Source organism: Callospermophilus lateralis, chromosome 6, assembly GCF_048772815.1.
Source record: "Callospermophilus lateralis isolate mCalLat2 chromosome 6, mCalLat2.hap1, whole genome shotgun sequence".
Taxonomy (NCBI): domain Eukaryota; kingdom Metazoa; phylum Chordata; class Mammalia; order Rodentia; family Sciuridae; genus Callospermophilus; species Callospermophilus lateralis.
The window spans coordinates 99,875,632-99,887,659 of NC_135310.1; the positions used below are offsets into that span (position 1 = coordinate 99,875,632).

The following is a 12,028-nucleotide window of genomic DNA, read 5'->3' on the forward strand; positions in this document are numbered from 1 at the left end:
ATTTCTCTCATGCTTTGTCAAACTCCTTCTCTTCTGGAGGATTTTCTGTCAGGAATGAAAGCAGTGACTTCTGGACTTTAGTTCATTTTGGTTTCTTTAAATTCTCTTCTTGCTTCTGGGTTAAAGATTGCGGGTCTGTGGTTTATCTGGTGTGTTCTCATGATTGTAATGATGGTATCCTGAAATTTTCCACATTTTAGCCAGAAACGAAGTCCTTGAACTGATGTTTAGAAGGTATATTAAAGTCAAATAAATGAGTGTTTATGAATCAGATAAAATATTTCTTAATGTTTACAATTAATATCTCATTTTCTACATTAATTTATCTCCATTTTATCATGTAGATATCTTTACCAGGTACCTTGGACTATTTTTTAAAAATGCAAATTCATATTTAAAGGAATATTTGCTACCATTTAGGTATTAAAAAGAACATAAAAATGTTTCACAGGATTTATGCAAAGGAGAATTTCTAATAAAAATTTGGAACAAAGCTCAAAATTTTAGACAGAGCTTATACTTTTCCAAGACGATTATGAATTAAAAGATTTATCATTGTCTTCCTCAGTCCCTATTGATTGTCTTCCTGCATTAAAATATTTAAATTTTGTCTATTTTAGACCCATCTAAATTCTAAAGTCATGAAGTTAATTTAAATTTAAATGTACAATAATTGCATGTTTATCTTCATTTATCTAATACATTTAATTTTTTTTCCTTTCAGGAATCCTAAAACCAAAATATTAAATTGAAAACAAACATGGCTCATCACATTACATTTCTTTGGATAGTTCTTGTTCTGCTTCTTCAGAATTTTGTATTAGCTGAAGATGGGGAAATAAGATCAAGTAAGAGCTTTCAGCATTGTCTCTTTTTGTTATCAACAGATTTTGATTCTGTAAATCATATATTGGGAGTTCAAGGAGTAGTTTTAAGGATCTTATTCTTAATGTCTTTGATGCTATAATTCCCTAAGATAAATGAATTGCTATGTAGCTGAGAGGAAGAGCTTCCCTCAGAGGTAGTTTTGAAGTTACTCTGTGCTAATACCTTATCCTCATAATGCACTGGGCTTTGGAATACCCAGTCTGGTTTGGAGTCCATGTTCAGCAACCTCTGAGCTTTGCCGATATGGAGATACAGCACATGCTTCTTAGGTGATCACCAGGACTGAATGGGATAATGATGCATGTAAATGGCTCAGTACAGTGACATCTCAGATAATGGTGACCATGTTCTTATTGCCTGGGAGCAAGCTTGCGTTAGAGACAAAGAATTGTAATAATTGTGGTTCTGCTACAGAGGCCATTTTGTATAGATAACATACTTTTTTTAGAGTTTAGTTATGTTCACATTTAAAAACTCATAAATACCCAACTATATATTAATTAGTTTCTATAATAGTTACATCACATGTTTTGACAGCTTGATTCAATTTGACTTCAAATTTATTAAAACAGTAATAATTAATGTTTAATTCCCCCAAGTACTCTACAAGATAGATAACCTGTCTCTACATTTTGAGGGTGAAAAGAGACCTTTATAATTTAGGTGGCTTAGTATCTTTCAGCTAGTTAGAGCAGTAACTGGTATTTGAACTATACTTTTGATTTTCAATTCCATTCCTTTCCTATGACACTACTCATCTCTCTAAAGGGGAGGTCTATTGTACTTTGGGGTTTATAAATGCCAATACTTGCTTTTGTATTCATGGTTTTGGCTAACCTTACAGCTATGAAATACATACTCTGTGGCTCCAACAGGAGAGGGGTAAGGAGGGCCAAGAACAACCAACCTTGTAAGATCTTTGTCAGGTGATACACAAATACTAGCAGGTTCAGACAGTGAGTCTCAGTATTTAAGAAGGGTCAACATTGAAGAACTCTGAAAACACATCTTTCCTATCCTCTTGTTTCCCCCCCCCAACCCCCAACAAACTACTAGAAGCATAACCTTTTAATGCCAATCAGGCTTCCAAAACTAACAGAAGAATGGCATTCTCTTGGGCTTTCAAATTTGCCTCAAGGCAAAATTCCATTCCTGTGGTCCCTGCCCTGAACTTTGGCAGAGGTTGGTGGAGTTGCATCTGTTACACCCTTCTGAGGGCACCACCACCTGCAGAATACAGGTTACAAATAATGTCATAATCACTGTTGAATTTTTGTGACAAATCCATATAATGACAACTTTTTGTAACTTCTTGGCTGTTACATATAATTCACCTCACAGTAGTCTATTTTTGACTTCTATGAGTGAGTTAAGATAATTGTAAAGTTGGAGCTTCTTCCTGTGAGCCTTGTCAACATCCCAAGTATGCAAGTAGATATAGATAAAGGAAGGGAAGGGAGGGAAGATAAGTCAACAGAATAGGAAATATAGAGTTTAATTTATTACTAAGGAGACAGGGAAATACTAAGAATACTTATTTTCACAAATTAATTTTTCTTTAGTACCTACTTTACAGTTCTGGTAGCTTATTTGCAAGTATTTGCAGAAAATAAATCATCTTTATTTTAACTTTAAATTGGGAATTTGATCTCTACTTAATGGAAACTATTAATATGAGTAAAATCTAAAGACTTAAATTTACTATTATAGTACTCTGACTTCTCATTTCATCCTTTTCAACTCATTATCTCCAGGGAGATGTGATTTCCCCCAAGCTAAATGCAAATGTGGCAAATATAAACAAAAATGAATTTAAAACCATATATCATGGGACATAAAATGATATCTATTTTTGCTTCATTGAGTGCAGAAATTATAAAAGGATAAAGCAAATTGGCTGTTCCTATCCATGCAGTCTGGCCATTCCCAACTTTTAGGTTTACTTAAACTAACCAGTTGTCTTTTAGTTTGTTTCTGTGTCATCTATGGGCCTTTGTACTTGCTGTTCCTTTTGATTAGAATATCCTCCTCTTCGCCTGGTTAGAACACTCATATCTCATATTGCCTATCAGCTTTCCCATAAAACCTTTCCTGATCTCTACAATTAGTTTGCGGTCCCCTCTTCAGTGATCTCTTAATTCTTTTTACTTTCTTAAACCAGCCAGCTTTCTGTCTTACTAGACTATGAACTTTTTGATAGATTTTGTGTGCCTTTAGCATAATGTCAGATACCTGCAATCATCAGGTACTGAAAGAACAAAATAGGGTAAGAGGCTTACTGTCGTACACTGTAGAGTTAAGATTTTTTCTTTCCAAAACTGCTTATAGTTTGTCTCGCTGTAACTTGCACCAGAAAAACTTTTTTTTCCTAATAGAACTTTAAGATTATATATTTTTCCTGGTTATCTCAAAATAAAAATGTTTACAGAGAAAGAAATGGTTTCATCCTCTTGAATATAGATTCATTTAAGCTGATGTTTTGCCACATTATTGGCTGAGGATGAGAGATCTAACATTTGGACACCAATTTTAGATGTAGTGAAAGCGTTGAATGCTTTGGTGATTTTGTTCCATTTAACTTTTACCAACAAGAATAGTATGAAATTATATTTGCTAGTTGAGTCAAAGTTGGCAGAAAATTTGTTTTTGTTTTTCTCCTATTCCTTGGTTTATATTTTACAAATGTTCAAGTTTAGCGTTAACCTTAACATGTTTAATTCATTACTTTAGACAAGCAAAGATGTTAGCATATAACCAAAAATTCATGTATCTAAGGACACTTTTTGTTTTTTATATAACAAATGCATTCTGATGGTTTTCCTTTTTCCTTAGGTTGCCGTACTGCTCCAACAGACTTAGTTTTCATCTTAGATGGCTCTTACAGTGTGGGCCCAGAAAACTTTGAAATAGTGAAAAAGTGGCTTGTTAATATCACAAAAAACTTTGACATAGGACCCAAGTTTATTCAGGTTGGAGTGGTTCAGTATAGCGACTACCCTGTGTTGGAGATTCCCCTGGGAAGTTATGCTTCAGGAGAGAATTTGATAGCAGCCATGGAGTCCATCCACTACTTAGGAGGAAACACGAGGACTGGAAAGGCCATCCAGTTTGCACTGGATTACCTTTTTGCCAAATCCTCACGATTTCTGACTAAGATAGCAGTGGTGCTTACGGATGGAAAATCCCAAGACGAAGTCAAGGATGCGGCAGAAGCAGCAAGAGACAATAAAATAACACTGTTCGCCATCGGTGTTGGATCAGAAACAGAAGATGCGGAACTCAGAGCCATTGCCAACAAGCCTTCCTCAACATATGTGTTCTACGTGGAGGACTATATCGCCATATCTAAAATAAGGGAAATAATGAAGCAAAAGCTTTGTGAAGGTAAGCCCTACTATAATTTGGCAACATTTCATTATTGCAATTTCTTACATCTTGATATATAATTTTGCTCATTAATACTGGTGTAGCTTTAGGAAATGACATGTTATTTATTTATGTTAGAGATGAGGTGAGCACAGTTTCTGTTTTATATTCTGGATAAATACTGCTTTTATAAACAGTTACATTTTGATAAAATCTAAATATAGAAGCCTGATGTTTTGTTACATTTATTTTCCTTTTCAATGATAGTACATCTACTATGGGGATGGGATAAAATTAACAAAATTTAAAAATAAGAATTAAAACTTATATAAAATTACTGCTAAAGAGTTTTCCTATACTTTTCATTCCAATCTATTTTCTTTTGTTCCTCAAGTGTCTTAGAGTTTATTTGTCTACCTAAAACAGGACACTATTGTATATATAATTTATATACTATATATATACATATATATAGTATATATAATTTCATTCTTTATTTTTATGTTATTACTTTGTTGTCTAAGTAATTTTCTTAATCTTTTAACATGATAGCAGAAAATCTTCTACTGAAGCTTATTTAGTAATTTTCCAGTTTTATAAACTTAGCGTATTTGTAAATATTGTCGACATAAATAATAACAGTGAATTTCTTGTACATAATTCTGAATGGGAATTTCTCATTTCTTCAGGTAAAAAGGATCAAATTACTGACATTTGAAAATATCAGGGGAAATGTTAAACATTGCACTTAAGAAAGGCTTAAATTCTTTCTTTATGGGACATTTAGAAATAAAGTACTTAACAGTGATTCTGCATCATTCCACAAAATCTAACTTCATGTTATGATAACTACATGGTATGAGAAAGCTTCAGTTTTTGGTAAACGTTAATCATGTCAGGGCACAGATATGTCTATGTTTGGATTATTTGGTGAGAATAATATCTTTTTAATTTCTATAGGCATTGAATATTCCATGTGCTTCAGAAGTAACATTAATGTAAAAAGAAAATTTTTTCTTATTTTCCGTTTTAGTTACATAGACTCCAAAAGTATTGGTTCACATTTGATGGAAAAAATTGCTATGTTTGTGGTTAGGAAACAAATTATGCCATCGCTGTTCTATTTTCTTCATATTTGTTTAGTGGAAATAGTGGAGAAAAACATTTAAAAATTTTTCTTTACAATAATTAGGAAAGTATAAAAAATCAAGCATCTTCCCTAATCACACTTCAAAGAAAGGGGCTGCACCAAGTGTATGCGGTCATCACTGTGTTAATGAGCTGTAGTAATACTGGGCTGATTCTTTTTTATTTTTTTAAAGAATTTATTTTTTCAGTTGTAGATAGACACAATACTTTTATTTTGTTTATTTATATTTTTATGGGGTGCTGAGGATGGAACCCAGTGACTCACACATGCTAGGTGAACACTCCACAACTGAGCCACAACCCCAGCCCCTGGGTTGATTCTTATCATCTTTGGGTTGATATCTTTAATAGCTTGTCAGACTAGTTAGAATTCTTTTATTTTGAAGCCAGGCATATTTCATTATTAAAGTAGACTTTTCAGGGATAAACTTATCTGTTTTTAATCCTAAAATATAAATTTAACTGATAAAATACATCTGTTCAGTATTCAGAGACTTTTTCTGTAGATATGTATTTTGGTAAAAACATTCTTTTCAACAAACTCTAATTACACATTAAAGGGTTGTTGTTGCTCTGCTTAAAATGGGGGTTAAAAGGTCTTTTAGCTCAAATGTATAATCTACAAAGAAAAAAAAAGAATTTGAAATCTTGCCCAATATTACTTCATCCACACTCAAAGAAAGAATATAAGTAATGTCTGTGTCTATTCAGTTCCGTGTATGTGCTGTACAATAGTCATCTTACAAAATGCAGTTTTTGAAGTTATGCTTATGGAATATATGGGTTTTCTGGCACTTGACTTTTTGTACCAATTAGATTATGGTTAATGCTCTAAATTAAGGCATTCTTGTCTTTGAGAATCTCAAGTCATGCAATTTGTATTTGAATCCTTTGACCAATTCATATTTCCATGGCAAAGAATCCAGCTGTACTCAGTAGTGAAGGTTACTATTTCCCAATACTCTTCACTTTTATACTTTATGGTTGCTTTAGAATGAACAAAGTATTATTTGCCTGTTTTTTTTTTTTTTTTTTTTGCCTCACAATTCATTTCATCTTCAAGGACCCACTGTTTCCCTGGAGGAATTGCCTCCAGTATTTTCCTTGTGTCAGGGCCACCATTTTTTAAATGGGCAATTGTTTATGTATAAAAGTTGTCTTATTACTACTACTAGTACTGCCACTATGTTACTTCTCCTGTCTCCTCTTCCTTCCCTTTCTCAGAAAAACATATGACATGAGATATACCTTACTAATAAGTTTTTAGTTATATAGTACTGTGAACCTTGTACAGTGTCATAAGAACAGATTTAGGAATTTTTCATCTTTCCTGATTGAAACTTGATATCGCTTGAACAATTTTTCCATTTCTTCAAACCATGGACAACCACCACTTTTCATTTTGCTTCTGTAAGTTTGCCGTTTGCCTACTTTAGATACATTCTCACAGGTAGCATTATGCAGACTTTGTCCTGTGACTAGCTTATTTTACTTAGCATAATATCTTTAAGGTTCATCCACATGGTCTCATATGATAGGCTTTCTTTTTATGACTGAATATTTCTTCACCATGATCTGTTTATTTTTTATCTGTTCCTCCATCCTTGGTCATTTAGGTTGTTTTCACCTCTTGGCTATTGTGAATCATGCAGCAGTGAAACTGAATACACAGATATCTTTTGATGATCCTGTTTTCATTTCTTTTAGATAAGTTACAAATGTAGGATGGCTGTATCATGTTGGTAGTTCCATTTTATATTTTTAGGAATCATCATACTCTCTTCCATACAGCTAACAGTGTGTGAGAGGTTCAACGCCTCAATTTCCTTGTCAACATTTGTTATTTTCTGGTAATTATTCTGGAAATGGCCATCCTAACATATGTGAGGTGATACCTCACAGTAGTTTTGATTTCATTTTCCTGAGGGCTAGGGATGTTGAGCATCTTTTCATTTACCTGTTAGTCTCTTGTAGGTCATGTTTGCAAAACCATCCATTCAAATCTTTCATCCATTTTTAATAGGGTTTTAAGAAAATATCAAGTTGTAGAACGTCCTTATTTATTTTGGATATTAACCAATCGTGAGATATCTAGTTGGCAAGTAATTTTTCCCATTTTGCAGGTTTTCTTTCCACCCTTTTCATTGTTTCCTTTGCTGCACAGACCTTTTTCATTTGATGTCATCCCATTTTGTCTATCGTTTCTTTGGTGCCTATGCTTTTGGTGTTAATGCAAGAAGACATTTTCAAGACTAGTGTTTCTGTCAGCTTTTTGTTGTTCTGACCAAAGGACCTGAGAAGAAAAATTTTAGAGGAGGGAAAGTTTATTTGGGGCTTATGGTTTCAAATATCTCAGTCCATAGAAGGCTGACTCCATTCCTTGGGCTTGAGATGAGGCAGTATATCATGATGGAAGGATGTGGCAGAGGAAAGTGGCTCAGGACATCACATCAGGAAGCAGAGAGAGAGCTCCCTCACCAAGAACAAAATATATGCTCCAAAGGCAAGTCCCCCCAGTGACCCACCTCCTCTAACTATACCTTACCTGACTATAGTTACCACCAGTTAACCTCATCAATGGATTAATGCACTGTTTAGGTTAAGGCTCTCATAACCTATTCATTTCACCTCTGAATGTTCTAGTGTTGTCTCACCATGAGCTTTTAGGGGATACCTCATATCTAAACCATAACAACCAGGGTTATAAAGCTATTTCCCTTTGTTTTCTTCCAAGAGTTTTATAATTTTAGGTCTTATGATAAATCCATTCTGAATTGTTTTTTTGGGTTGGTGTAAGAAAATGGTCCAGTTTTATTCTTTTATGTGTGGATATCTAGTTTCCCCAGGAGCAGTAGTTGAGGAGATGATTCCTTCCTCATTGTGTAGTCTTGACACCCATGTCAAAGATCATTATATATACGTGTGTGTTTCTGGGTACACTTATCTGTTGCACTGGTCTTTATATCTGTCATCATTTCAATTCCATACTGTTTTGATTACTATAACTTTATTTGATAATATGAAACCAAAAAGATTTTTCAATATATTTTGGCTATTCATGTTCCTTTGTGATTCCACATGGATTTTAGGGCTTTTTGAATCTGTTTTTAAAAATTCCATTAGCATTTTAATAATGATTGCATTGAATATGTAGATAGCTTTTGGTAGTATGAGCATTTTAACAATGTTAAGTCTTTAGTCCATGAACATTGGATTGTACCATGTTATTTGTACCCTTCAGTAATGTTTTGTAGTTTTCAGTGTATAGGTCTTAATCTTCTTTGGTTAAGTTTATTTTTTTAAGTATTTTAATTTTGATGCTATTGTTAATTGAATTGTTTTATTAATTTCTTCTTTGAATGATTTGATGATAGTGTATAAAACCCATTTTTTTAATGTTGAGCTTGTATCTTACACCTTTTCCAGGAGAGGTAGTGGTGGTATCTTTAGGGTTTTCTGTTTTTAATGTTATTTTAATTATACAAATATGGGATACAGTGATAATTTGATATGTGTGTATAGTGTGTAATCAAATCAGGGTAGTTAACATTTTTGTCTCAAATATTTTTAAACATTGTTAATTAATATATAACAACTGTACTTATTTATAGGGTACAATGTGAAATTTCAATATATCTAAACAATGTGTACTGATCAAGTAAGGATAATTAAGATTCCATCTCCATATGTTGTTTTGCCTTAAGAACCTTTGAGCTTTTCTATTCTAGCTATTGTGAGTTATAGGCCTTCTACTATAGTCTAGAACACTAGAACTTATTCTATCTAATTGTGATTTGCTACCTATTTATCACCATTTCTCTATTCTTCCTTCTCTCCATCCTTTATAATCTCTAATAATCACTATATTATGCATTCAAATCTATCATTTAATTTTTTAAAAATATTCACATAAGAAAAAGAACAATCAATATTTGTCTTACTGTGTCTGATTTATTTCACTTAACCTAGTGTCTTTTAGTTCCATACATTTTGCTGCATTGATAGAGTATCATTGGTTTTTATGGATACATAACATTCTATTGTGGTATGTGTGTTTTTGTGCACACACATGCATGTATATACACACACCACATTTTCTTTATCCATTCATCCATTGATAGCATCTAGGTTCTTTTTTTATATCTTAGCTATTGTGAATAATGCAGCAATAAACCTGAGCATACAGGTATTTCTTTGATACACTGATATAATTTCCTTTGGATGCACAACCCCCCCACCCCGCCACATACTCACACTCCCAGAAGTGTGATAGCTGGATCATATGGTAGATCCGTTTTTAGGGTTTTCTATATGTAAGATTATGTCATCTACAAACAGAGATAACTTTACTTCTTTTTTAAATTTTTTTTTTACTTATTTTTTTCTTTTTTATTTATTTTCTTGTGCCTAATTGCTTTTGCTAATATTATTTTGAATAGAAGTGGTAAGAGTGGACATCCTTGTTTTGTGCCAGATCTTAGAGAAAAATCTTTGAATGTTTCGCTATTGAATATAAGATTGGCTATGGAATTTTCACATATAGGCTTCAATATGCTGAGGTACATTCCCTAAATACCTAATTTGTTGACATTCTTTATCACCAAAGGATGTTGAATTTTGTCAAATGATTTTACTGTATCTGCCTTGAACTTGGGATTCTCCCACTTTAATCTACCTGAGAAGCTGACATTACAGTTGTGTGCCCCATGCCTTGGCCTCTCCCCTCCTGGTAGGGGCTGCTGAAGTAATTCAGTTGTCGAGGATGTTTTTATCTTTATTTAATGATATTAGCCTATAGTTTTCTTTTGGTGTTTTTTTCCCCCCTTCGGTAAAAGGATAAAGCTAGTCTCATATTAAGTGAAAGAATTTGAAAAGCCTGGAATTAATTCTTCTTTAAATGTTTGAAAGTATTCATCAGCGAGGGCATCAAGTCCTAGGCTTTTTTTCTTTGTTGGGAGGTTTTGATTACTGATTCCATCTCATTATAAGGCATAGATCTTTTCATATGTTTTATTTTTTCTTATTTCAGTTTCAGCATGTTTTATTTTTCTAGGAATTTATTTATTTCTAGAATATCCAATTTGTTTACACATATTTCTTCATAATGGTCTTTATAATCTCTTTTATTTTTGTTGCATCAGTTGTAATGTATCAGTTTCATTTCTGATTTTGTCTTTTTTTTCTTTGTTAATCTAGGTAAAGGATTTGCCAATTTCATTGATTTATTTAAATAAAATAACCTTTAGTTTATTGACTTTTGTATTGTTTTTCTATTCTCTGTTTCATTTCTGTTCTAGTTTAGTTTCTTTCTTTTAACTTTGGGCTTAGTTTATTCCTCTTTTTCTAGATCTTTGAGATTTATAAAGTTATGTTGCTTATTTGAGATCTTTATTTTTTTGGTAGGTATTTATTATTACAAACTTGCCCTTGGTACTATTTTGCTACATCCCATAAGTTTTAATATGTTGTGTTTTGTTTTCATTTGTCTCCAGATATTTTCTAATTTCCCCTTTGATTCTTCTTTGGCCCAATGGTTGTTCAAGAATGTGTTGTTTAATTTCCACATATATTGAATTTTCCAGTTTTCCTCCTGCTATTAATTTATAGTTTCATTCCATTGTGGTTGGAAAATATACTGGTACGCATTCATTCTTATTAAATTTAAGACTTATTTTGAGATCTACCATGTGACCTAATGGAGAATGTTTCATATCTATTTGAGAACAGTATGTGTTCTGCTGCTGATGAGTAGACAGTTCTGTAAATATCTGTTATTTCCATTTGTCTATACTATTGTTCAAGTGCTTTGTCTCCTTATTGAGTTTTTGCTAGGATGTTCTAATGATTGAAAGTGGAATGTTGAAGTCTCACAGTAACATTATGTTGCTGTCTATCTCTCCCTTCAATTTAGTCAATATTTGCTTCATAAATTCAGGTGCTATGATGTTGGGTATTTATATCTTTATAATTATTGTATCATTCTGATGAATTAATAACATTATTATATCTTTTTTGGTTTTTTAACTAAATATATATATTTCTTTCTCATAAATGTGGCTCCTCTGTTCTCCTTGTTTACTAGTCACGTGGGATACTTTTTCCATTTCCTCACTTACTACATGTTATCCTTAAATCTAAAATGAATTTCATGAAGACAGCATATTTTTGAATTAATTTCTTTCATTTTTTTCTTTCTTTCTTTTATTAGTCCATTGAATCTCTCTATTTTGACTGAGATGTTCATCCCTTTACATTTAAAGTAATTTATAATAGCTATTATTTTTATACTATATCCTTTATAGTATATTTATAGACTATAACTGAAAGTGACTTATGTACCACATTTTAATTATTGCATTATTCTGTATTTATCTATACATTTACCTTTAGTAGCAAGTTTTGTTTTCTTATGATTTTGTGGTGTTCAATGAGAAGGATGCCTTTATTTTTCTTGTAAGGCAGGTATAGTGGTGATGTACTCTCTAATCTTTTGTTTACCTGGGAAACATTTTTTTTCCTCTTTCAATTTTGAAGAATGATTTTGCTGGATATAGTATTTTGGGTTGGTGGGTTTTTGTCTATCTATACTTGGAATATATCATCCCATACTCGTCTGTCCTTCAAG

At 32.5% G+C, this 12,028-nt stretch overlaps 1 protein-coding gene across 1 annotated transcript in view; it reads left to right on the forward strand.

Moving 5' to 3' along the window:
• Nucleotides 1-12,028, forward strand: part of Col21a1 (collagen type XXI alpha 1 chain) — a 175,415-nt gene that overhangs the window by 56,839 nt on the left and 106,548 nt on the right. Inside the window, exons 3-4 of the mRNA XM_076860067.1 lie at nucleotides 725-848; nucleotides 3,721-4,272. Coding sequence (XP_076716182.1) covers nucleotides 761-848; nucleotides 3,721-4,272 — 640 coding nt within the window. The 5' untranslated portion in view covers nucleotides 725-760. The remainder of the gene's footprint in view (nucleotides 1-724; nucleotides 849-3,720; nucleotides 4,273-12,028) is intronic.